Raw genomic sequence first — 25,702 nt, 5'->3', positions numbered from 1 at the left:
AACACAAGCATACATAGATTACAAACAATAGACAATCGAGCTAGGGGGTACAACATCACATTACAATTACACAAGGACCTTAAGGGACATGCATATACTTACAATTCTAACAGCTTTTTTGTTAGTAGAGCATTTAATTGAAATACAGTTCAATTTAGGGTACGAAAATGTGGTTTTCTGTTTGTAAATTTACATTCGTGTATATGAAATTTGACCAAAAGAATAATGAAATTAATTACGTAAAAATGATTGCGCTTATTTCTATTGTATGTAAAGAATCCAAACAGTACATCTCTCCACAATAGTGTAAAATCTTCATAAATGTGTTCAATTATAAACCTACTGATGTCTTGCCACAGTTTTGTTACATGTATACAATGCCAAAAAAGATGCACAACTGTTTCTGGGTGGTGATTACAAAAGGAGCAATTTGAGTTGATGTTTTCCTTAAACTTCTTCATATAGTTAGTATAGTATATATAGTATATATATATATATATATATATATATATATATATATATATATATATATATATATATATATATATATATATATATAGTATATATATATATACACCCATACATAGAATGTATGCACACATGACTGTAAGTCGCTTTGGATAAAAGCGTCTGCTAAATGGCATATATTATTATTATTATATTATTATATATATATATATATATATATATAGTATAATAGTATAATATATATAGTATATATTTCAACGTCAAGTTAAATGGGGCCACGACAGAGTTGTGACGTTCAGGTAAAAAAAATATCTAAAAAAGTCAAACATCTACTTCCGTGTTCATAGTCTGTCGGGAACAACAACAAAAACGTTAAAATCGGAACTCGAAAATGTCTGACTTGCTTACTTATTGTGGAAATAATATTCCAGAGTTTCCCACTAAGGAAATATCAGAATTAACCAATAAGAAGCTCTACGCAAATAATTTACATTAATTTTTAACACATTTTAACTCGGAGGGCCCGAGTTTTCGAGAGGACATGAACGGGATACTTAGTGACGTCATTGGGTTCCCCACCCCCACTTTACAGTCGTGCTTGATTGCGCATGCCTGTTTTGACACTACTGAAGTGAGCAGGATCCGACGCATACAGGGAAGACTAAACCCCTCATCAACCTGGGACATTTCATGTACGTACAACTGTAAAGGAAATGTACTGTTATTATACCATATGTTTTAATATAATACATTTCTCGCCATACGCTTGTAATTTGGTGTGTTTTATTGACAAGCCATACACAATCTTATTTCGATTTCACACTGTAGGCCTACTAGATGTCTGTCATTCATCATCAGATTGCTGGAAATGTCAAGTGGTGGTGGTGTTGGCAGGCACTGGCAACCCTATAGATGTTTATTGGCTGCGTAACATGGGCTTATCTCTCTGAAGTGCGTGTTTAAAAAAAATTGAACGGTAAATATACGAGTAAACTACCATACTGTAGCCTAACCTAATGGGTGTTGTTTACAGTATTCGATCTATTTCCTGAAAATATGCTTTCAAGTTTACGTTACTGAAGTAATGGTTGAATTCAGAATTAAAATATAAGTAGTTTTTATGTCCGCCCCCCCCCCCAGGCTACTAGACCTACTTGACTGTTCTTACGATCAAGCATGTTGTTCTGGAAGCTTACCTCGTACACACATATTGGCAATAACAACAATGTAGCCTTACTGATGGGAAAGTAGCTACTGCATTTTGCCCAAAACAATTAGACATCGTTTCGATAGAGCTAGTGAGAGTGACACTCTATCTTTGATAAAAGTACCATAGCCGTATCAGGTTGGAAATGTTTTGTTTTTATTTTACTCATGTATAATAACTTTATTTATAGAGTGTACATTTCATACACCAGTTAAAAGTACTAGTAAGAGCAGGCTGGTGTTAGTGATGAAGCTTACTCATAATAGGCTACTCATTGGTTTTGTTTGGCTTCGGGGCTGTCTGGTTTTATCTGGAACTGCACATGGAAGAGAACTTCCTGTTAATATTTATATGGTCATTCACACAGTGACTGTTGTCTCTTCTGGCTCCTGCTTTGCTGTCGTGTCCAAGTGGTCTTAACAGCTTATCTTCATTTGTCACCATGGAAGCTCTATTTAAGTGACCTTGTTTGATCAAGGTCATGAAGGGGAGGAGGGTTTGACTTATTTGGGAAAACTCGTTAATAATATAGGGATGTTGGTTCTCAGCAGGACATGTTTGTTGGGTATCATACTTTTTTGATTCTAGGACAAAAAAAGGGAGCTTGGAAGACTGACGTGTTTTCTCTGCTTCAGATTCAAGTTGTTGTGAGATGATGCACCAAAGAAACAAACAGCCATGTGAAAAGAACAATGAGCTATGTGAAATGCCTACTTTGCAAAGAAAACCCGAATTTTGCCTGCCAAATTGGAGTGAGTAATGCATGTCCTCTAAGTAATTTATTTTAGACCGCCTTTTTCTCTCTGAACTAGCTGTGTCCATGTCATGTTAGGTCAGATCGTTTGAACAGCATCCTGCCATAGCACTAGCAGCAAGGCATAACGAATCAAGATTCCAAACCTCCCTTATCAGTCTTTTCTCTCCCACATTCCCTTCAGTGTGAAATGTTTAGTTATGCACTCAGTCAGTCTTATCTATGTTGCTAGTCCACTCCCATGGAAGAGAGGGGCAGCCTACATGGACATTCAAGTGTCCAAATGCCTGTGATTAGATATGACTGAACCAGTTCACCCTGCTCTCAAAGGCTGGTTTGAGTCAGGACAGTCGGGCGTCTGGACTGGACAACAGCCCTCCTACATTGGGGTAAGGAACATTTAGATTGTATTGCTAAGAGATTATAGGGAGGACACTCCAAGCAAGCAATACTTCAGTTCTTGGCCTGCAGACCATGAAATGTAATTTTAGAATGCCAGTGAGGACTGGAGGAAGAAAATCAGAAAATGGTATGATCCACACTGAATTGACAAGATGTTTCCTCTACTCAGTCTATCACATAGAGTATGTTGCTTGGATGATGGTTGTGGAGAGACTAGCCTACTGAATAATATTTCCTGGGGTGAACATGGGGACATTAGTATAACATGGCTTTTATGTGTCATGCCCTCGCATGAATGTTTGCAAGGGCATATTTTACATTATACACTTTATGTAATGACCACTTGTGATTGTTGGAAACTAGATATTAGTTGACGATGGAAGAGATACACCTAGATATTAATTTTGATAATAAAAATATGAGATGTTGTTTGTCTGCAATATAAAACTAGGTGCCAGATCCTGTCTACAGTAAATGTACGTATGTTCAGTTTATCATTTCATTACAGCCTGGATCGTACACATGGATCAATGCAATGCAGTATCTTTCTACAACCCCTCTCTCACATCTCTCAAGTCATAAATCCAGTAGACCTAATTACTCAAGCTTTTCAGTATCCCGTCATTTGTGATGAAAAGCGTCCCGTCCCGTCCCTGTCCTCTATGCTCAATCCCCTGTGGGAGAGTATGTGGGTGGTTGAGTAGGACTGGGGGCCTGTTCTCTTGCTAGGGAAGCAGAAATACTTCAGCCTGTGCACTCACCCCTGAGATTTCCTGAGCTCAACTGAAGGTCTCCCCCTCACTCGGAGGGCAGTCAGGGGGGCTCAGTGCATAGGCCAATGGCATATCTGGAAGGTGATTCTGCCGTGCTGTTAGTACTGCAGTGGGAACCACAACAACAGAGAAACCTGTTTTTTCTCACTCAGCTCGGCTCACCTCGGTCCTTGTGATAAAGCTGCGAGAGAAAAAAAGAGTTGGGAGATTTCCCTCTTGACATTTTGTGAACAAGTCAGATAAAGCCTATTTTAGCTAACGTCTAATACACCAAAATGTCAAGAGTGAAATTTTACAACTGAGGCATGTTCAGGTTTCAAGAGTAAGCTGTAGTTAATTGATTTGACATGAACAACTGAAAAGGGGTTGTGTGTGTTTTGTGAAAAACGGGCTAAATGAATGGCCATATTCCTTTATTTTCTTACTTTTATAAAACATTGCGGTGTGTTTGGTGCATCGGCGTGTGTGTTCACTAATGCTGGGTTACAGTCCAACTGTCCCAATCCTATATTATGTCCTCCTTATCTCAATAATATCCCCAGTCTTTCAGTCAGACGACATCAGCCAGGGGGTTATACTGGCAGAGCTGCCAGATCCAGGATCAGACCAGACATCAGCTAGGGGGTTGGTTAGACTGGCAGAACTGCCAGATCCAGGATCAGGGCAAAAGCAGGCCAAACTGTTCTGCTGACGGAGAAGCAAAATGGCTTAACTAAAGAAGAAATAGCCTCCAACACTCAGCAAATTGGATGTAGTCTATCACAGTGCCATCCGTTTTGTCACTAAGGCTCTATATACTACCCACCACTGCGACCTGTATGCTCTCGTTGGCTGGCCCTCGCTACATATCCGTCGCCAAACCCACTGGCTCCAGGTCATCTATAAGTCTGCTAGGTAAAGCCCCGCCTTATCTCAGCTCACTGGTCACCATAGCAACACCCACCCATAGTGTGCGCTCCAGCATGTATATTTCACTGGTCATCCTCAAAGCCAACACCTCGTTTGGCTGCCTTTCCTTCCAGTTCTCTGCTGCCAATGACTGGAACGAATTGCAGAAGTCACTGAAGCTGGAGACTTATCTCCCTCACTAACTATAAGCATTAGTTGTCAGAGCAGCTTACCGATCACTGCACCTGTACGCAGCCCATCTGTAAATATCCCACCCAACTACCTCATCCCCATATTGTTATTTTTTTGCTCTTTTGCACCCCAGTGTCTCTACTTGCACATCACCATCTATACATCAATCACTCCAGTCTTAATGCTAAATTGTAATTATTTCGCCACTACGGCCTATTTATTGCTTTACCTCCTTAATCTTACTACATTTGCACACACTGTATATAGATTTTCTATTGTGTTATTGACTGTACGTTTGTTTATCCCATGTGTATCTCTGTGTTGTTTTTGTCGCACTGCTTTGCTTTATCTTGGCCAGGTCACAGTTGTAAATGAGAACTTGCTTACCTGGTTAAAGACAGCTTCAATACTGATGGAAAACACAATATCCGTTCATATCCAAACAGTCATATCAACAGCATTACCGTACATCATTATATTGTCTTATTTGGTTAAAGTTGGCCTATGAGTGTTAGAAGTAACAGTTCCCTCTCTCCTCTCTTCACAGTGTGCAATGGGTGTGTGGGCATTGAGTCCATTCTGCTACAGTGCCCCTCGTGGATGAGAGTGTCTGAAGAGCCTTCTCCTGTCTACTTTAGCACTGCCATCTCTGTTCTCTGTCCTCAACAATGGAGGGGGTAGCTGTGGAAAACCTCATAGACTTTGATATCCCTTCATGTTCAGACGATACAGCTCCCTCATTTGCAAGTCCTCCTAGTGGGGCGCTGCTCCATACAGACATTTTCTCCTCTGAGCTGCTGTTCCAAGAGCCTGCCTCCATTGTTCTCCTGGAGCCACGGTTGCCTGATCCCCTGGCCCCCATGCCCGGCTCCCACCACCATTGTGGGGGAGAGGACAGGGACAGTGATGCCACAGAGTCGGCAGACAGTGAGAATGACATGGAACCACACTCCCAGCAGTGGAACTCACGGCACTCATCCTCCTCGTCCAATCACAGCGCAGAGCTTGGGGTAGAGGCAGTGGAGAATCAGGAGTTCATGAAAGCTTACGTGGAGATGGTGTTTCATGGAAAGTAAGATCACCCTGGATTCTCTGAATGTGGAGTGGTGTGGGTCTGTCCCTGAGGGCCTGTACAGTATGTGTAGCTAGAATTAACTATTTTACAGTGGTACTTAAACATGGATAGGGTCTTTTATGAGGGTTTAGTATGAGTGTAAAATACTGAACAAAAATATAAACGCAACATGTAAAGTGTTGGACCCATTTTTCATGAGCAGAAATAAAAGTTCCCAGAAATTTTCCATACGCACAAAAAGCACATTTCTATAAAATGTTGTGCACAAATTTGTTTACATCCCTGTTAGTGAGCATTTAATCTTTGCCAAGATAATCCATCCACCTGACAGATGTGGAATATCAAGAAGCCGATTACACAGCATGGTCATTAATTACACAGGTGCACCTTGTGCTGGGTACAATAAAATGTGCCGTTTTGTCACATAATACAATGCCACAGATGTCTCAAGTGTTGAGGGAGTGTGAAATGTGCATGCTGACTGCAGGACTGTCCACCAGAGCTGTTGGCAGATAAATGAATGTTAATTTCTCTACCATAAGCCACCTCGAACATCGTTTTAGAGAATTTTGCAGTATGTCGAACCAGCCTCACAACCTCAGACCACGTGTGTGGCGTTGTGTGGGCGAGCGGTTTGCTGAAGTCTACATTGTGAACAGAGTGCCCAATGGTGGGGTTATGGTATGGGCAGGCATAAGCTACGGACAATGAACACAATTGCATTTTATCAATGGCAATTTGAATGTCACTCTTTGAGCATGTTAAGGATGCTCTGGATCGACGTGTACGACAGCATGTTCCAGTTCCCGCCAATATCCAGCAACTTCGCATAGCCATTGAAGAGGAGTGGGACAACATTCCACAGGCCACAATCAACAGCCTGATCAAAATTTGTCAAAGAGATGTCACGCTGCATGAGGTGAAATGTGGTCACACCAGATACTGACTGGTTTTCTGATCCACGCCCCTACCTTTTTAAAAAAAGGTACACAACATGACCAAAAGTATGTAGACACCTGCTTGTCGAACATCTAATTCCAAAATCATGGGCATGAATATGGAGTTAGTTTTCCCTTTGCTACTATAACAGCCTCCACTCTTCTAGGAAGGCTTTCCACAATATGTTGGAACATTGCTGCAGGGATTTACTTCCATTCATTCACAAGCATTAGTGAGGTCGGGCACTGATGTTGGGCGATTTGGCCTGGCTCGCAGTTGCCGTTCCAATTCATCCCAAAGATGACGGGGTAAAGGTCAGAGCTCTGTGCAGGCCAGTCAAGTTCTTCCACACCTATCTCGACAAACCATTTCTGGATGGACCTCTCTTTCTGCACGGGGGCATTGTCATGCTGAAACATGAATGGGCCTTCCCCAAACTGTTGCCACAAAGTTTGAAGCACAGAATCGTCTAGAATGTCGTTGTATGCTGTAGCGATAAGATTTCCCTTCACTGGATCGAAGGTGCCTAGCCCGAACCATGAAAAACAGCCCTAGACTATTATTCCTCCTCCACCAAACTTTACATTTGGCACATTGCATCCGCCAAACCCAGATTCTTCCGTCAGACTGCCAGATGGTGAAGCGTGATTCATCACTCCAGATAACGCGTTTCCACTACTTCAGAGTCCAATGGTGGCAAGCTTTACACCACTCCAGTCGGCGCTTGGCATTGCGCATAGTGATCTTAGGCTTGTGTGTGGCTGCTTGGCCATGGAAACCCATTTCATTATGCTCCCGACGAACAGTTCTTGTGTTGACGTTGCTTACATAGGCATTTTAGAACTCGGGAATGAGTGTTGCAAATGAGGACAGAACATTTTTACACGCTTCAGCACTCGGCAGTCCTGTTGTCTGAGCTTGTGTGGCCTACCACTTCACGGCTGAGCCATTGTTGCTCCTAGACGTTTCCACTTATCAATAACAACACTTACAGTTGAATTGGGCAGTTCGAGCAGGGCAGAAATTTGACGAACTGACTTTGGAAAGGTGGCATCCTATGACGGTGCCACGTTGAAAGTTAATTAGGTTTTCAGTAAGGCCATTCTACTGCCAATGTTTGGCTTTCCACATTTTGTTACCTTACAGCTTTATTCTAAAATAGATTTAATGAAAATTTTCCCTCATCAATCTACACACAATACCTCATAATGACAAATGGAAGACAAGTTAAAAATATATATATATATTTTGCAACTGTATTAAAATTAAAAATCAGATACCTTATTTACATAAGTGTTCAAACCCCTTGCTATGAGACTCAATGTATTATTTAAATTTGATTTAAATAGGCAAGTCTGTAAACAACAAATTCTCAAATTCTGTATCACAACTCCCGTTCACGGCCGGTTGTGATACAGCCCGGGATAGATCCCGGGTCAGGAGAGACGCCTCTAACACTGCGATGCAGTGCCTTAGATTACAGGCAACATCGGCACTGTGCTAAAGGGTAGAGCTGCCACTTTCAAGGAGAGGGACTTTAACCTGGAAGCTTATAAGAAATCCCGCTATGCCCTCTGACATACCATCAAACAGGCAAAGCGTCAATACAGGACAAAGATTGAATCGTACTACACCGGTTCCGACAATCGTTGGATGTGGCAGGGCTTGCAAACTATTACAGACAACAAAGGGAAGCACAGCCGCGGGCTGCCCAGTGACACAAGCCTACCAGACAACTAAATTACTTCTATACTCGCTTCGAGGCAAGTAACACTGAAGCATGCATGAGAGCATCAGCTGTTCCGGACGACTGTGTGATCACGCTCTCCATAGCCAATGTAAGATCTTTGAACAGGTCAACATTCAAAAGGCTGCAGGGCCAGACGGATTGCCAGGACGTGTACTCCGAGCATGTGCTGACCAACTGGCAAGTGTCTTCACTGACATTTTCAACCTCTCCCTGTCCGAGTCTGTTATACCAACATGTTTCAAGCAGACCCCTATAGTCCCTGTGCCCAAGAACACTAAGGTAACCTGCCTAAATGACAACCGACATGTAGCACTCACGTCTGTAGCCATGAAGTGCTTTGAAAGACTGGTCATGGCTCACATCAACAGCATTATCCCAAAAAACCCTAGATCCATTCCAATTTGCATACCGCCCCAACAGATCCACAGATGATGCAATCTTTTGCACTCCACACTGCCCTTTCCCACCTGGACAAAAGGAACACTTATATGATAATGCTGTTCATTGACTACAGCACAGCATTGAACAACATAGTGCCCTCAAAGCTCATCACTAAGCTAAGGACCCTGGCACTAAACACCTCCCTCTGCAACTGGATCCTGGGCTTCCTGACGGGCCACTCCCAGGTGGTAAGGGTAGGTAATAGCACATTCGGCACGCTGATCCTCAACATGAGAGCCCCTCAGGGGTGCGTGCTCAGTCCCCTCCTGTACTCCCTGTTCACTCATGACTGCACGGCCAGGCACGACTCCAACACCATCAAGTTTGCCGATGACACAACAGTGGTAGGCATGATCAACCACAACTATGAGACAGCCTATAGGGAGGTCAGAGACCTGGCCGTGTGGTGCCAGGACAACAACCTCTCCCTCAACGTGATCAAGACAAAGGAGATGATTGTGGACTACAGGAAAAGGAGGACCCGAACAGGTCCCCGTTCTCATCGACGGGGCTACAGTGGAGCAGGTTGAGAGCTTCAAGTTCCTTGGTGTCCAAATCACCAACAAACAATCATGGTCCAAACACACTAAGACAGTCGTGAAGAGGGCACGACAACACCTATTCCCCTTTAGGAGACTGAAGATTTTGCATGGTTCCTCAGATGTTCAAATGGTTCTACAGCTGCACCATCAAGAGCATCACTGCCTGGTATGGCAACTGCTCGGCCTCCGACCGCAAGGCACTACAGAGGGAGGTGCGTACAGCCCACTACATCACTGGGGCCAAGCTTCCTGCCATCCAGGACCTCTATACCAGGCGGTGTCAGAGGAAGGCCCTAAAAATTGTCAAAGACTCCAGCCACCCTAGTCATGGACTGTTCTCTCTGCTACCGCACAGCAAGCGGTACCGGAGCTCCAGGTCTAGTTCCCAAAGGCTTCTTAACAGCTTCGATCTCCAAGCCATACGACTCCTGAACAGCTAATCAAGGGGCTACCCAGACCACTCTTTTATGCTGCTGCTACTCTGTTTATTATCTACACATAGTCACTTTAACTCTACGTACACGTACATATTACCTCGACTAACTGGCGCCCCCGCACATTGACCCTGTACCGGTACCCACTGTATATAGCCTCACTACTGTTATTTTACTGCTGCTGTTTAATTATTTGTTACTTTTATTTTCCATTTTTTACTTATCTATTATTTTATTAAAACATCTTAAAGTATTGTTAGTTAAGGACTCGTAAGTAAGCATTTCACTGTAAGGTCTCTACACCTGTTGTATTCTGCGCATGTGACAAATATAATTTGATTTGATTTAGACTGCTGCGCTACTCAGGATCCCTGCCTGCGCCACTCAAGATCATTGAGCTCAGGTGCATCCTGTTTCCATTGATTATCCTTGAGATGTTTCTATAACTTGACTTAAGAGTCCATCGGTGGTAATTTCAATTGATTGGACATGATTTGGAAAAGCACACCTAATCTATATAAGGTCTCACAGTTGACATTGTATGTCAGGGTAGATGTTCGTTGGTGGAAACTGAGGTCAATGTTTGAAACTGCTAGTGAGTCGAGTGAATCTAATAGTACAGAAAGTGAGAATGAGTAGGTTACAGTAGCGAAGAAAAAGGGAAACCACTTGACTCGTTTTTGAGTCAGGTTTTTTGGATGAATGCTACTTGGAAAATCCTTTTAATGTCTCCTAAGAAAATCTGGAATGTGTTGGAACAAAGTTTGGAGTGGTCTTATTTTTTATTTATTTTTGGTGTGTCTGCAGAGCAGAAGAAGCGTGTGTTAAGACACTAAAAGATATCAGAGTGGAATGTTTCCTGCATGGATTTTCATAGCAGGGCACCGATCAAGAGGGTTATTTCTGGGGTGGCGCAAGAAATAAAGGCAGAGAGACCTGAAAATAGCTGTGCAGCAAAGTTCCCCATTCAACCTGACAGAGCTTGAGAGGATCTGCAGAGAAGATTGGGAGGAACTCCCCAAATACATGTGTGCCAAGCTTATAGCGTAATACCCAAGAAGACTCAAGGCTGCTGAAGGTGCTTCAATAAAGTACTGAGTAAATGGTCTGAATACTTATGTAAATGTGAGATTTCAGTTGAAAACAATTCTAAACCTGTTTTTGCTTTGTCATTTTGGGGTATTGTGAGTAGATTGATGAGGATTTAAATAAAAAAATATATATTTTAGAATAGGGCTGTAATGTAACAAAATGTGGAAAAAGGCAAGAGGCCTGAATACTTTTCGAATGCACTGTAGTGTATATTTGATACAGTCATGTGAAATCTATAGATTAGGGACTCATTAATTTATTTCAATTGTCTTATTTCCTTATATGTACTGTAACTCAGTAAAGTCTTTGAAATTGTTGCATGTTGTGTTTTATTTTTTGTTCAGTCACTGTTTAAGGTGGGTCTGTATAAACCTCTTTTCTCTCAGGGAGGACTTTGACCAGGAGGAGAAGGCTCGCTTTGGGGAGCTGTGCAGTGGAGAAAATGGCAAGGGTAGGGAGTGGTTTGCCAGATACGTCAGTGCACAGGTAAGGGCCGGTATGTAAGCACAGAGATATGTATGTCTCTGCACATAGACACAGAGTAATGGCACAGTTATCAGCACAGCTTCGCTGCTGGTGCTACATGTTTTAAGTTTATTGTAACTGAAGAGACATGGCTTTATTTGCAGCGCTGCAACTCCAAGTGTGTGAGTGAAGCAACATTCTACAGGCTGGTGCAGTCTTTTGCAGTTGTTCTTTTCGAGTAAGTCTGACTCCCTCTTTCACTTCAACTCTTTCGTGTTTTGTTAAGTGCTTATTTTTCCCTGTTTCACTTATTTTTGTTGGGAGACTGAGCTATACACCTGCTACATTGTATTGATGGGTTTTACACAATTGCTTCATTCCCTGAAGAGTTTGTAAGGACAACAACTTCCAGGCTCGGCCCCATCTCAGAAGGAGAACATGTGAACATGTTTGTGTGTGTGGTCAAATACATGTGGGTGTTGTGTGCAAAGCTCTTTGTCTAGACCTAAGTCACACATAAGGGAATGGGTGTATTTCACTGTACAATATTATCTGCACAATCATATCCCCATTACATAAGTGTGTGTGTTGCAGGTGCTATCAGATGGATGACTACAGTCCAGCTAAAAACCTCATGACCATGTGTTTCACTTACTACCACACTGGTGAGATGTGTATTTGCTTAGAACCACAAATGAGAGAGTTATTCTCCCATCTCTTAATGGCCTCCAAGTTTCCCAACATTAATGGGGAGGGGTCAACAGTCAGGGTTGTAGTTGCAACATAACCACGGAGTCAGTTTAAGCTAACTGTACATGCAGAGATGCACACATCAATAGTATGTGTGGGGTATTAGAATTTGTGCTAATACAATGCTATTATAATGCTATTACTTTGCTATTACTATGCTATTAATTTGCTATTAGGCTCTACGCAGTACCTATTCATAATCAATAGGAAACATGATTAGAGCATGGTGGTGTATAGTAAAAGGATCCTTATCTGCACCTCAGGTAAGTCCCAGCCATCCCCCACTGAGCTGCTGCAGCAGCCGCCTGTAGCCATGGACTCCTACCTGAATAAGGCCAACTCCTGGCTGTCTGGCAAGAAGGACGCAGCCGAGCGGCTCCTGAAGAACTCCTCTGCTGCCAAAACGGAAGTCAAATGCTTCTTTGGAGGCCTGGAGAGCAAGCTGAGAGCGTCCGCTCGAAAGAATGAGTGAGATGTATTCCTGTTAATAACCAATCAATAATGTTTCTTCTAAGAACTGTTTTAGTCAGTTTATTTGCCGACTTTTCCTCCCAACTATTTTCTACCCAGGGAGGCAGAGAGTCCAGTCAAGGTAAAGCCCAAATCACCAGGTATGTCAATCTCATCTCTTGTTGATTGTAGGGTACACACCCATCAAAGGTTTAAGATACAAGCAAGTCAGTTCCTGTATTAGTCTGATTTATAACTCCATGTCCTTACATGTTCTTATAACCAACCTGCCAACTGGTCAAATTACTCCTCTCTTGCCTCGAAGTATGGGTTGCCTTTATCAGTTGCTCTCTCTGCCTGTCCTCTAAAGTGTCCTCTGTGCCTCCAGAGAAGAAGAAAGTAGAGAACGAGAAGGTGTACCTGTACACACACCTGAAACAGCAACCCATCTGGTATGAGATGGATGTTCATTTATGTTTATAGATGATTTCAAATCCACACAATAACAATGAGGTAGTGAATTATTGTCCTACCTGGTTGGTGTTATAGATGTGTTGTGGTGTCTCCGGTGACAGGCATACGTTGAGGTTTTGGAACGCCGCGTTCTTTGATGCGGTCCACTGTGAGAGGAAGAAGAGGTCACCTACCACCAGGTGAGATACTGACGTACCAGCAGGGGAGATGAAAGATGAAACGGCTGTTATATCACTAAACTGGGATGTTACTATAAAGCTCCTTTTACAGCCTGTGTAGTGCGAACAGAGGATAAAATGGGAGTGTGTAATAGAGTGCAGTCGATGGATAGATTGAATGAAACGTATGCGTGAATGTGGGGTGTATTTTCAAGAGGTGGGAGGTTCGTCTCTTTGTTTGTGAACACTTGTCTTGTCTGTGTGTATAAATGAGGGGTAAGGGAATGTGGTATGAGTTTTAACACAAATTAGGAATTTAAGGAAGGCTGACTGTATACCAGTCTGTAGTTCACTCAAACTGCCGTTGAGCTCCTGACTGTTGCCACCAGTTTCTTCTCCCAAGCTCTTGTTCTCAACCTTTGCATGTATCTTTAACCCTTTGTCTCCTTGTGCCTTGCTGCCGGGCAGGGGGACGGATGAGGAAGAGAAAGACGAGAGGTCTGTCCTATCTGTCTGCTCCTCCTAACACTGGTAGACAGAGAGATAGGGAGGGAAAGCGAGGAACAAGTGAAAGCGAGGAACAAGGGAAAGAGGCAAAAGAGAGAGGACGAATAAAAGGATGAACCGAGAAAGGAACAGATGGATGCTCAACATTGTGACTTAGAGTGGAGAGAGTTGAAAATCTAGAAAGAGCCACAGGCTTAATTTGCACTGTTCAGGATGTGCTTCTCTGAGCACAAGCAGAACAGGGTAAGGGCAGATCCTTGTACTGAAGTTCAATGATAGGCTCAGCATTGGAGCAGTAGGATAGTTGCTGTCCTATTGACTTGTCCACTGATATCTGCATGAACTTCTCCTCTCACTCACTGTATCCTCTGTGTCTGTCATAGCTCAAAACCATCTATTTTAGACAACTAGTTACACATTTATGTTGATTGCATACAATTTTCCTAATTTTGATCATGATGCGGGCATTACTTGTTATAAGTGCCACAAAGTTTACTGCGTGCTTGTCGAGCATCAGAAAGGCATGCGTTTACTTATGCACTTGTTTGTTTGGTTGTTGTTATTTCTGTTTGTTTGGGTTAATTTCATGGATGAATACATTTGCCTCGAGCATAGAGCAGGGTTTTAAAAGAGTTATTTGTTTCATGATGGCGAGGTATTATGTTTTCACAGATGATTGCATGCTGACATGTTCACTCTTATCTGCAGCATGAGGGGTTTCTCTTTAGTAGGGCCTGTTGCATGTGACATGATTTTTTGCTCTCGACCAGTGCATGTTAAGTCTGTAGCGCTTTAGAATAACTCCGTGTAATAAAGCATTTACAATGGATTAGTAAATAGTTTAATCATTACGCTCACATTTGTACATGTTAGTAACCTAGTTATTATAGATAGACATTCCAGCAGTACCTGATGCTCCTTAAGGTCTCAAAATGGCCCCTAGAACATACTTTTGGCCATGTAGTGTATGTGGACACCTGCTCGTCAAACATCTCATGGAGTTGGTCCCGACTTCCCACTGGATGTTGGAACATTGCTGCGGGGACTTGCTTCCATTCAACCACAACAGCATTAGTGAGGTTGGGCGCTGATGTTGGGCGATTAGGCCTGGCTCGCAGTTGACGTTCCAAATCATCACAAAGGTGTTCGATGGGGTTGAGGTCAGAGCTCTGTGCAGGCCAGTCAAGTTCTTCCACACCGATCTCAACAAACCATTTCTGTATGGACCTTGCTTTGTGCACGGGGGCATTGTCATGCTGAAACATGAATGGGCCTTCCCCAAATTGTTGCCAAAAAGTTGGAAGCACAGAATCGTCTATCTAGAATGTAATTGTATGCTGTAGCATTATGTCCCTTCACTGGAACAAAGGGGCCTAGCCAGAACCATGAAAAACAGCCCCAGACCATTATTCCTCCTCCACCAAACTTTACAGTTTGCACTATGCATTGAGGTAGGTAGCGTTCTCCTGGCATACACCAAACCCAGATTCTTCCGTTGGACTGCCAGATGGTGAAGCGTGATTCATCACTCCAGAGAGTGCGATCTTAGGCTTGTGTGTGGCTGTTAGGCCATGGAAACCTAATTCATGAAGCTCAAGACGAACAGTTCTGGTGCTGACATTGCTTCCAGAGCCAATTTGGAACTCTGTGGTGAGTGTTGCAACCGAGGACATACCATTTTTACACGCTACTTGCTTCAGTACTTGGTGGTTCCATTCTGTGAGCTTGTGTGGCCTACCACTTGGTGGCTTTGACATTTTCTCTCCTAGACATTTCCACTTCAAAATAACAGCACTTACAGTTGACCGGGGCAGCTCCAGCAGGGTAGAAATTTGACGAACTCACTTGTTGGAAAGGTGGCATCCTATGACGGTGCCATGTTGAAAGTCACTGAGCTCTTCGATATGGGCCATTCTACTGCCAATATTTGTCTATGAAGATTGCATTGCTGTATGCTCTATTTTATACACCTGTCAGCAATGCGTGTGGCTGAAATAGCCGCATCCACTAATTTGAAGGGGTGTCCACATCCTTTTGCCATGTAGTGCATCTATGGTTTAACAATAAGCACACAATACAGAGGGTGTTTAAAAATATATAATGAAAATGTAATTCCAAAACAGTCACACTGTTGTAATAATGTGATGTGTAACTTTGGATATACTATGCTGAGTAAAATAATGTTTTCTGTCTGAAAATGCTATAAGCGTTTCTTGACAGGGACTTTTCTACCAAAAGTATGAATTGCGGGTCACCCCTTAGAGCAGGCTAATTAGGCAATAAGGCCAGAGGGGGTGTGGTATATGGCCAATATACCGCAGCTAAGGGCTGTTCTTAGGCTCAACGCGGAGTGCCTGAATATAGCCCTTAGCCGCGATATATTGGCAATAGACCACAAACCCCCGCGGTGCCTTACTGCTATTATAAACTGGTTACCATCGTAATTAGAGCAGTAAAAATATTTTGTCATACCCATGGTATATGAGCTTATATACCACGACTTTCAGCCAATCAGCATTCAGGGCTCGAACCACCCAGTTTAGAATCTCGGTTAACCTAGAACTAAAATTTGGTCAGCTGCGTGATAAAATTCTGGGTCCATACATGTTAGAAATTGGGAGTTCTGGTTTGCAAAGTCTCCGCCCTCACAAAAGGAAACTGTCTGCCCCCACCCCCTTGCTGTTAATTTCACCACGATGCGAAGCAGTCAAAGTTAAAGCACCGTCTTCGCCAAATCCTGGTACGTCCAAAGAATCAGTGCTGAAAATCCAAACACCAGGACTACTGCAGCTCCTTATCCTACGCATTCTATCTTCACCAGACATTATTTGGTTAACATGCAGAATCTGTCCACAAGCGATTAAGAGTCGTCCATAGACTGCTTACAAGGCAAGGAAACAAATATTGGAATACATTATTTTGCTGAACTATCCATATATCTTTAAAAATATCACATCAGAGCCTAAGCCGGATTAAAGGTATTACTAAGTCATAATGAATTGTTTTAAGATCATACCGATGATGATTTAGCTATTGGATTTTGAATTTAAAAATATATATTAGTGAGACCTTAAGGAGCTGGAATGTACTGGTACTGCTGGAATGTTTACCAATGGCATGTCCATCTTTTGGTGAGAAATTCCACTGGTCACTCAACATTTATAAAGTATAAATAGCCTACACTGTAGATGAGGCCATGCAAAAATACTTCACTAGTAAATTAATAAATGGTTTATAAGGACCTATATTAAACCTTATTAATGGAGCAATGATTAATAAGTGACTTACTAACCCATTATAAATGCTTTATTTCATGGAGTTAGTACAAAGTGCTACTGTTAAGTCTTATTCCACTGCATGCTGAATGCTGTCTTACTGAGCCACAATGACAATTGTTTTGAAAAACACATTCAAGTAGAACGGTGTGTTGTAGCACTTAATAGCTATGTTCTTCTCCAGGGGTATTGCCATGAATTACTGTAGCAGCCAATCAAATGCTAAGCATTCAGTTTATTGTATTATTTATTTCAGAAGTCCTCCTGTACCTTCTATGTGTATGTGTGAGTGTGAGTGGACGGGTGTGTGATGTTGTGGTGCTGTTCAGGTTAAGTTATCAATCCTGTTCACAGGGTTAGTTAACTCTGGAGACTCATTTGGTGTCTTCAGAGTTTAGTAAATCAGCCTTTTTAGTTTTCTTCTCCATATGTTTGGAATAATCTCCCAAAAGCATTACACATAGTAGCCATTGTGTCCCTGGGGCAGTTTAGAGAGTGGACAGAGGAATTTTACAATGAAGAATGTGTTTGTTTTAGTTGATTGTGTTTTGTGTATATGTGTTCAATTTGTGTCGTGCTGTATTTTACTTGTTTTATTTTATATTCCATTTTTTGGTTGGTTCTATTAAATTGTATATGCAGGGCTCCCTTGAAAAATAGACACTTCTCAATGGTGACTCCCTGCTAAAATAAAATAAAAAGGTCCTCTGTTTTCTTGTACATATGACTACACGTATGACTACACTGGTTATAAAGCCTCCCAAAGCTTTTGGACAGACATTTCTCTCCGTTCCCCAATCAGAGAGAGAACCGCAATCTAACACGCAATATCCAGCATGCCATCGCTTTAGTTTGACGTGTTTTCCTTCGAAAAAGTTTTCACGTTTTGCTATTTTCATCTCATTCCAATGATGTTTGGTTTGTTGTTTTGGTGTGGGTAAAAGGTCAGAGGTAAACTTGGAGACCTTGACCCCTAACTTCTCTCTGCTCTTATCTTTCTCCAGAGAGAAGTGGTGTCATATGACCCAGGAAGAGAAAGATGACAGCTCTAAAGTCGACGAGAATATTGCCTTTGGCCAACTGGGGTGAGTGAGGTGACATACTCATGCCTATGGACAAAAAACAACTTCTAAGTAACATTCCATCTGAGGAGGAGAGGAATCTGCATGGTTTGTATACTGTATCTCATGGTCAGTTAACTCTTAGTGTCTGCTTTCAGGACATTCACTCACAACATGCTGGCTTTTGGGCTCAGTAAGAAACTCTGCAATGACTTCCTGAAGAAGCAAGCAGTTATTGGGAACCTAAATGAAGGTACCCCTACATGAACCAACCTTCCTCACATCAATAAGATCAAATAGGTCGTTTGGTTATCTGCCACGCTTCCTTTTCATATAATTTACTTCGTTTCACCTGTTCAAACTGTTTTAAACGTATAAAAACAAATATTAGTTCGGGCCTCCTGAGTGGTGCAGCGGTCTAAGGCACTGCATCGCAGTGCTAGAGGCGTTACTACAGACCCGGGTTCATTCTCGGGCTGTGCCACAACCGGGACTCCCATGGGAGCCGCATAATTGGCCCAGCGTCGTCAGGGGAGGGTTTGGCCGGTGGACTTTACTTGGCTCATCGCGCCCTAGCGACTCCTTCTGGCAGGCCGTGCGCCTGCAGGCTAACCCCGGTTGCCAGTTGAACGGTGTTTCCTCTGACACATTGGTGCGGCTGGCTTCCGGGTTAAGCTGGTGGGTTTTAACGAGCGCCTGTTAGGTGGGTCATGCCTCCACCTTTGCCTCTCCTGAGCCCGTTGGGGAGACAGGCTTTCTGAGACTAATGTATTTATAACTGGAAAAACATGCTTTGTGGTTTTGATTGAAAAGAGCTCTCTGTTTCTCTCTTACAGAGCAGTACAAGCTGTTGAGCGACCACATTGAGCAGATGGCCACGGAGTGAGTGGCAAAGAATGCTACTTCAATGACTACTTGGTGCTCTATCAATAGTAATTAGCTGAAGCTAAACTCCTCCTCACTCTCCAATGTTGTGAAGGCTCACCAATAACTGTATTCAATCAATATCCAGTACAGTAAACTCCAATCACCTATTTTAGTAAAGCCTCCATAACCTGCAACAATAAATAACACAAAACCTTTTATTACAGTCATAGTAAACATGAAGCTGCGTAGTCAATATTCCAGCTTCACCAACCAACATACTGTAACCTACCCTCTCCTGGGCACTGTCAACAAGGTCATTCACCCTATCACTACTATTTATTTTATACTGTCACTAATGAGTACCTTCCTCGGGTCCTTATTTTACTGTGTAGTTGGACAATTTCAGCCATATCAGCATCCATTAACCCATTTTATATAATCAGCTCCATGTAACCGGCCCAGGCTGTCTATAGCCTTTTTCATGTCCCCTGCGTGACTACAGTATACATATTATATCCTACAATTAGTATTATTTATATTGTTTGCAATAGTGACCTTCTATGATTTCCTCTCTGCCCAATGTCGAAGTGCCTTGAATGTACCCGTGGGGAACTGTCCTTTCTGTTTCAATGGTAATCAATGCAAGTCTCAATTGTAACAATCTGTAAAACCACCTGATACAATATCCTCCTGTTCATGATTCTACCATCTATATACTGTGTCAGCATATTTCCAATAAGGTCCCATTCTCATGCTCCGTGTCCTCTGTGTTTAGTGATTGTCATGGTGTTAGATCACGGCTAGTGAAAGTGCAGTGTGTCATGGTGAGAGGCTGCAGCATGACTTCCAGCAGCAGTCCCATACCTTCTGTTTCATTCCTAGAGTAGCTGTGACCTGAGGTGTCTGTGCTATATGCATGGCATGCATCCTTGCCCTTTTATAAGTGAGAAACGAGCATTGTGCAAGTTGGGCATCGTGCAGCAAGGGCGTCAATGTCTTGTTTGCATTATTTAAGCCCACCAGAGGGAAGCCTGGTGACTTGTTCAGAGCACTTAATTTATCAATGGAGTTAAAAGTTTCAAAACTACTGTGTGGATCCAGCTTTTGAGGGAGAATATATCATTATTGACATCTCGGAGCATTGACATTTGAGCTATGTGAATAGGAATTAGGATTATTGTACGTTTTTCTCAATGCTGGATTGAAGTACTGGCAAGTTTTTATATATATATATATATATATATATATATATATATATATATATATATATAATTTTGTATTAATCTATTGTCTATATCACTTGATTTTGTATTTATATTGTATTTTTTTCACCTATGTTTTATTATGTTCAAAGACTTGTTTATCACTGGTTTTGTGTCATATCTGTTGGTGAATGACTATGTAACTGATTATGTTCATTGTGTTTTGATGTCTGTCTCAATGGCAACTAAAGCTTTCCCCTTATTAAGACCCTGAAGTGCCGTCATAATTCCTCCCTTAGGAGTGGTCCATTCAAGTGCTAAACCAAACTATATGTGTGCTATGTGTAAAATGTTTAGTATAAACTACTGGGTAATTCCTCCAGTGTGTTAGTTACGATGTGTAGTTGCGTGTGATGCCTTGTAGTTGAAGTTCTATGTCTTGTCTTGGAGACGTCTTGTCTTGCTCTCTCTCTCTCTCTCTCTTCTTGTGGGCTGTTTAGCAGAGGACCAGCTTCTTGCCACAAAGTGTCACTTGTGTTCTGCTCTGTCTCTGTTATTTCCCTTGGATTGCAATGCTGCTCCCTGCTTCATGTCTGGATCTGACATTCTGTTCAGCAATCAGACATATTGTGCATCTGCATGTGATGACCTCTATTTCCATACTGCTGAATGACTTGCCTCTTTTTTTGTTTTGTGGCTGTGTGCAGTTTTAGTTTAGCACCAAGCCCTCCTGGGTGTTTGTATTGCTGTGTGCACTCTGGCCTTTCAGTATTGTTGAAATGCAGACCAGCCCTCTAATACTTGGAATGCTTCGCCTGCTTTTCATGTTGCATGTCAAATGCACGGATGGTCCATCACTGCTCTTTAAGACATCTCTCATGAAAAGTGTTGTACATTGTTTGTCTGGGCAGTGGTGGTCTGATTTGACCAGTTGTAACTAGCACCTGATACCTAGTCATGGACAAGCCTTGTGTCTTTGGAGGTGAAACAAACTTTGGCATAGGAGAACATAGCCAACCCTTCTTTTTAATGAGCGGGGAAAGAGTCTCTTACAGGTAGCTGTAATGTCCTCCCACTTCTGTTCTGCAATGGTGGCTGAGTTTGCATGGATGTGTAATTATGATAGAACAAGTAGCTGATGCTGTAATAAATATATTTTTGAATGTGGATGCTTTTGGACTCGTGTCTGTGAGTGCATGCGAGAGAGGGTATAAGATGTTTGAATTAGAGGTGGTTGGGAAGGAGAGCTCAGTGTGAATGTGTAGATTAGATAGAGAAGTCTCTGTGCACTCCAGTGTGTGAGACTGAGTCAACGTGAGCAGGGTATAGAGTGGGAACGTGTAGCACAATGTGGGAGGGTTTTAGATCCTGGCCCAAACTGCCAAATGGCTGCTCAATGATTGGACACAATATGATGAGCAGTGAAAGCTCAGTCAGTGGTGTCACACAATGAGGGTCTCTCAATTCAAGTGCTTTATTGGCATGGGAAACATATGTTTACATTGCCAAAGCAAGTGAAATAGGTAAAAGTGAAATAAAAAATAACAGTAAACATTACTCACAAAAGTCCAAAATAATAAAGACATTTCAAATGTCATATGCGCAAATAGATACAGTACAAAAGGGAAATTAAATATAAATGGTATTTACAATGGTGTTTGTTCTTCACTGGTTGCCCTTTTTTTTGGCAATGGGTTACAAATCTTGCTGCTGTGAATGCACACTGTGCTATTTCACCCAATATATATGGGTGTTTATCAAAATTGTATTTGTTTTTGAATTCATTGTGGTTCTGTGTAATCTGAGGAAAATTTGTGTCTCTATGGTCATACATTTGGCAGGAGGTTAGGAAGTGCAGCTCAGTATCCACCTAATTTTGTGGGCAGTGTCTGCCCTCCCAATAGCAAAGCTATGCTCACTGAGTCTGTAAAAAGTCAAAGAATTCCTTAATTTTGGGTCAGTCACAGTGGTCAGGTATTCTGCCACTGTGTACTCTCTGTTTAGGGATAAATAGCATTCTAGTGCTCTTTTCTTTTTTGTAAATTCTTTCCAATGTGTCAAGTAATTATCTTTTTGTTTTCTCATGATTTGGTTGTGTCTAATTGTGTTGCTCTACAGAGAAATGAACCTGGAGAAGAGCCCCCCTAAGCAAGCTGGTCCTGGGGCTCTGTTTACAAACACAAACAGACACCACAGGTTCATTTCTCTGTAGGTGATGGCTTTGTTAGGGGGCTGTAGAATTTAATGGCTCTGGGGACTGTAAAATATCTGAACACTATGAAGGTGATACGTGCACACACACACTTTAATTACATGCTCGTTTACACTCACAGATACATACACACTTGATCTCTGTCTTCTCTCCCTCTCTATTGTCTAACTTTCTATAATTCAATATGTTTCTTGTTTGTCTGTCTTATTCTACATGTTTATCTATGTTTACAACAAGCAATGGGAAGATAAAACTGGAACATAGTAATGCAAGGTCTCTTTCAAAATCATGTGAAACATCAATTCCTATGGAAATGCTGGGATGTGTTTTTCTATAAATATGATCTTTAATGTAATTATGATGTTGACACTATACGGATTACGATTATCATCCTGAATATTAAGGCTGCACTCATATCATGTTAAACACATAGACACTCAGCCATGAAATTGGCAAGAACCTGTTTATTGAAATCTAAACATCAGACATTTAAAATCTGTTTTTGACTGTCATGATACCCCTTTTGGCAGTAATTTTACAGCCACTGATTATGGTCAATTTAGACTGAGAATAGTATCTAATTATGGTAAGGGATGAAATAAGTATAGCTATTTGTAATTGTAACGGTTTAGCAGATAATAAGGAAAGACAATCCGACTTTACGTGGCTAAAAGAAAAGGAATATTAAATGTACTGTTTACAGGACATTCACTCTACATGAGATGAAGGCAGGGAAATAATTTCCTGTCGTAGACAAAGGAACTCAAAGGGTGTGATGATACTAATTAACAATAATGTTGATCCGAATGTGAAAACAGTCAGGAATGATTGCAAGGAAGGTGGACTCTTGAATATGAAAGTGGATGAAAATCAGATTTGTGTCATTAATCTACAGTGGGGCAAAAAAGTATTTAGTCAGCCACCAATTGTGCAAGTTCTTCCACTTAAAAAGATGAGCGAGGCCTGTAATTTTCATCATAGGTACAAAAAATCCAAAAAATCCAGAAAATCACATTGTAGGATTTTTAATGAATTTATTTTCAAATTATGGTGGAAAATAAGTATTTGGTCAATAACGAGTTTCTCAATACTTTGTTATATACCCTTTGTTGGCAATGACAGAGGTCAAATGTTTTCTGTAAGTCTTCACAAGGTTTCACACACTGTTGCTGGTATTTTGTCCCATTCCTCCATGCAGATCTCCTCTAGAGCAGTGATGTTTTGGGGCTGTTGCTGGGCAACACGGACTTTCAACTCCCTCCAAAGATTTTCCATGGGGGTGAGATCTGGAGACTGGCTAAGCCACTCCAGGACCTTGATGTGCTTCTTACGAAGCCACTCCTTCGTTGCCCGGGCGGTGTGTTTGGGATCATCGTCATGCTGAAAGACCCAACCACGTTTCAGCCGTTGCTGATGGAAGGAGGTTTTCACTCAAAATCTCACGATACATGGCCCCATTCATTTTTTCCTTTACACGGATCAGTCGTCCTGGTCCCTTTGCAGAAAAACAGCCCCAAAGCATGATGTTTCCACCCCCATGCTTCACAGTAGGTATGGTGTTCTTTGGATGCAACTCAGCATTCTTTGTCCTCCAAACACAACAAGTTGAGTTTTTACCAAAACGTTACATTTTGGTTTCATCTGACCATATGACATTCTCCCAATCTTCTTCTGGATCATCCAAATGCTCTCTAGCAAATTTCAGACCGGCCTGGACATGTACTGGCTTAAGCAGGGGGACACGTCTGGCACTGCAGGATATGAGTCCCTGGCGGCGTAGTGTGTTACTGATGGTAGGCTTTGTTACTTTGGTCCAAGCTCTCTGCAGGTCATTCACTAGGTCCCCCTGTGTGGTTCTGGGATTTTTGCTCACCGTTCTTGTGATCATTTTGACCCCACGGGGTGAGATCTTGGGTGGAGCCCCAGATCGATGGAGATTATCAGTGTTCTTGTATGTCTTCCATTTCCTAATAATTGCTCCCACAGTTGATTTCTTCAAACCAAGCTGCTTACCTATTGCAGATGCAGTCTTCCCAGCCTGGTGCAGGTCTACAATTTGGTTTCTGGTGTCCTTTGACAGCTCTTTGGTCTTGGCCATAGTGGAGTTTGGAGTGTGACTGAGGTTGTGGACAGGTGTCTTTTATACTGATAACAAGTTCAAACAGGTGCCATTAATACAGGTAACGAGTGGAGGACAGAGGAGCCTCTTAAGAAGATGTAACAGGTCTGTGAGAGCCAGAAATCTTGCTTGTTTGTAGGTGACCAAATACTTATTTTCCACCATAATTTGCAAATAAATTCATTAAAAATCCTACAATGTGATTTTCTGGGGGGAAAAATGCTCATTTTGTCTGTCATAGTTGAAGTGTACCTATATGATGAAAATTACAGGCAATTTTGCCCCACTGTATATATATCCAAATCAGGATGATCCACTCTTCTTCTAAAATATTTATAATCTATTGAGTTTACAGGCAACAAACGATCAAATCATTATGGTGGAAGATTATTACACAGTGTTAAGTACCTCAGTAGACCGCAAAGGAAATCACTCTACAAACTATAATCGTGCCCTTAAGGAGATCACAAATATTATGGACACATTAGAAATAGTGGATATTTGGAGACTAAAAACCCCTGACCTTGTTAGATATACATGGAGGAGACTTAATCAAGCTAGTCGTCTTGAGTACTTTCTTGTCTCTTTCTCTCTTGCATTAAGTATTGATAGGAGATGGAATGAGATCGGACCATCATCTAATTAGCCTTCACATAACTCCTGCAGAATTTCTACATGGGCGGAGATGTTGGAAATGTAATCAAAGTCTACTGGAAGACAATTTAAGACAAAATAATTAATAACAGAATTTTCCCAGTACAATATAGGTTCAGGAAATCCCCGTATTGTGTGGGTTTCCTTTTAAATGTACCTTTCAGAGGTAATTCAATATTCTTCAGTAAATAAATAATTATTATTATTATTATTAATGAATCATTGTAATTTTATTATTATTATTATTATAAATAAAAAAACAGTTTCTGTCTAAGGAGACGAACAAGGGTGGGTAGCATAAAAACAGTACTACAGAGATACAAGAAGTTATAGGAAGAAAAAAAACTGGAGGAACTTATTCAAGAACGATTTTATGTCATCTGTTACAAAAATAAAGCAAACTGGATGGAATATGGAGAAAAATGCACAGAATTCTTCCTGAATCTTCTACACAGGAACACTATCAAAACTACTTTGCAGAAGCAATATGATATCTTATTACAATCTGTCCATACACACCCCTGGAAGAATATTACACTTTTAAAATCTGA

The 25,702-nt window shown here is 41.7% G+C and overlaps 1 protein-coding gene across 5 annotated transcripts; it reads left to right on the top strand.

Annotated features, from left to right (window-relative positions):
• The first annotated feature begins 1,020 nt into the window (after window positions 1-1,020).
• kiaa0513 (KIAA0513 ortholog) lies at window positions 1,021-21,333 on the top strand. Of its 5 annotated transcripts, none has more exons than XM_046306277.1 (15): window positions 1,021-1,160; window positions 2,311-2,427; window positions 2,662-2,818; window positions 5,232-5,756; window positions 11,344-11,443; window positions 11,587-11,660; window positions 12,017-12,087; window positions 12,436-12,640; window positions 12,743-12,783; window positions 13,011-13,074; window positions 13,198-13,275; window positions 13,723-13,752; window positions 18,041-18,121; window positions 18,256-18,350; window positions 18,934-21,333. In XM_046306277.1, exons 4-15 carry the CDS (start codon window positions 5,353-5,355, stop codon window positions 18,981-18,983), a joined length of 1,293 nt encoding a protein of 430 aa, XP_046162233.1. In that variant the 5' UTR covers window positions 1,021-1,160; window positions 2,311-2,427; window positions 2,662-2,818; window positions 5,232-5,352; the 3' UTR covers window positions 18,984-21,333. The 5 variants fall into 5 exon arrangements, with proteins under 5 accessions (XP_046162233.1, XP_046162206.1, XP_046162215.1 ...); XM_046306250.1 differs by having other exon boundaries at window positions 12,993-13,074; XM_046306259.1 differs by lacking the exon at window positions 2,662-2,818 and having other exon boundaries at window positions 12,993-13,074.
• Window positions 21,334-25,702: the final 4,369 nt, after the last annotated feature.

The sequence above is a fragment of the Oncorhynchus gorbuscha genome, linkage group LG02, assembly GCF_021184085.1.
Source record: "Oncorhynchus gorbuscha isolate QuinsamMale2020 ecotype Even-year linkage group LG02, OgorEven_v1.0, whole genome shotgun sequence".
Classification (NCBI taxonomy): domain Eukaryota; kingdom Metazoa; phylum Chordata; class Actinopteri; order Salmoniformes; family Salmonidae; genus Oncorhynchus; species Oncorhynchus gorbuscha.
This window is presented reverse-complemented; position numbering and strand designations above follow the sequence as displayed.

Excerpts from the sequence above, each read along its gene's own strand:
- kiaa0513 (XM_046306259.1), top strand. The coding sequence starts at position 5,353 with ATGGAGGGGGTAGCTGTGGAAAACCTCATAGACTTTGATATCCCTTCA. Across the intron at positions 12,641-12,742 it reads GCGTCCGCTCGAAAGAATGA|GGAGGCAGAGAGTCCAGTCA; the intron begins GTGAGATGTATT and ends TTTTCTACCCAG. Across the intron at positions 13,075-13,197 it reads CTGAAACAGCAACCCATCTG|GCATACGTTGAGGTTTTGGA; the intron begins GTATGAGATGGA and ends CTCCGGTGACAG.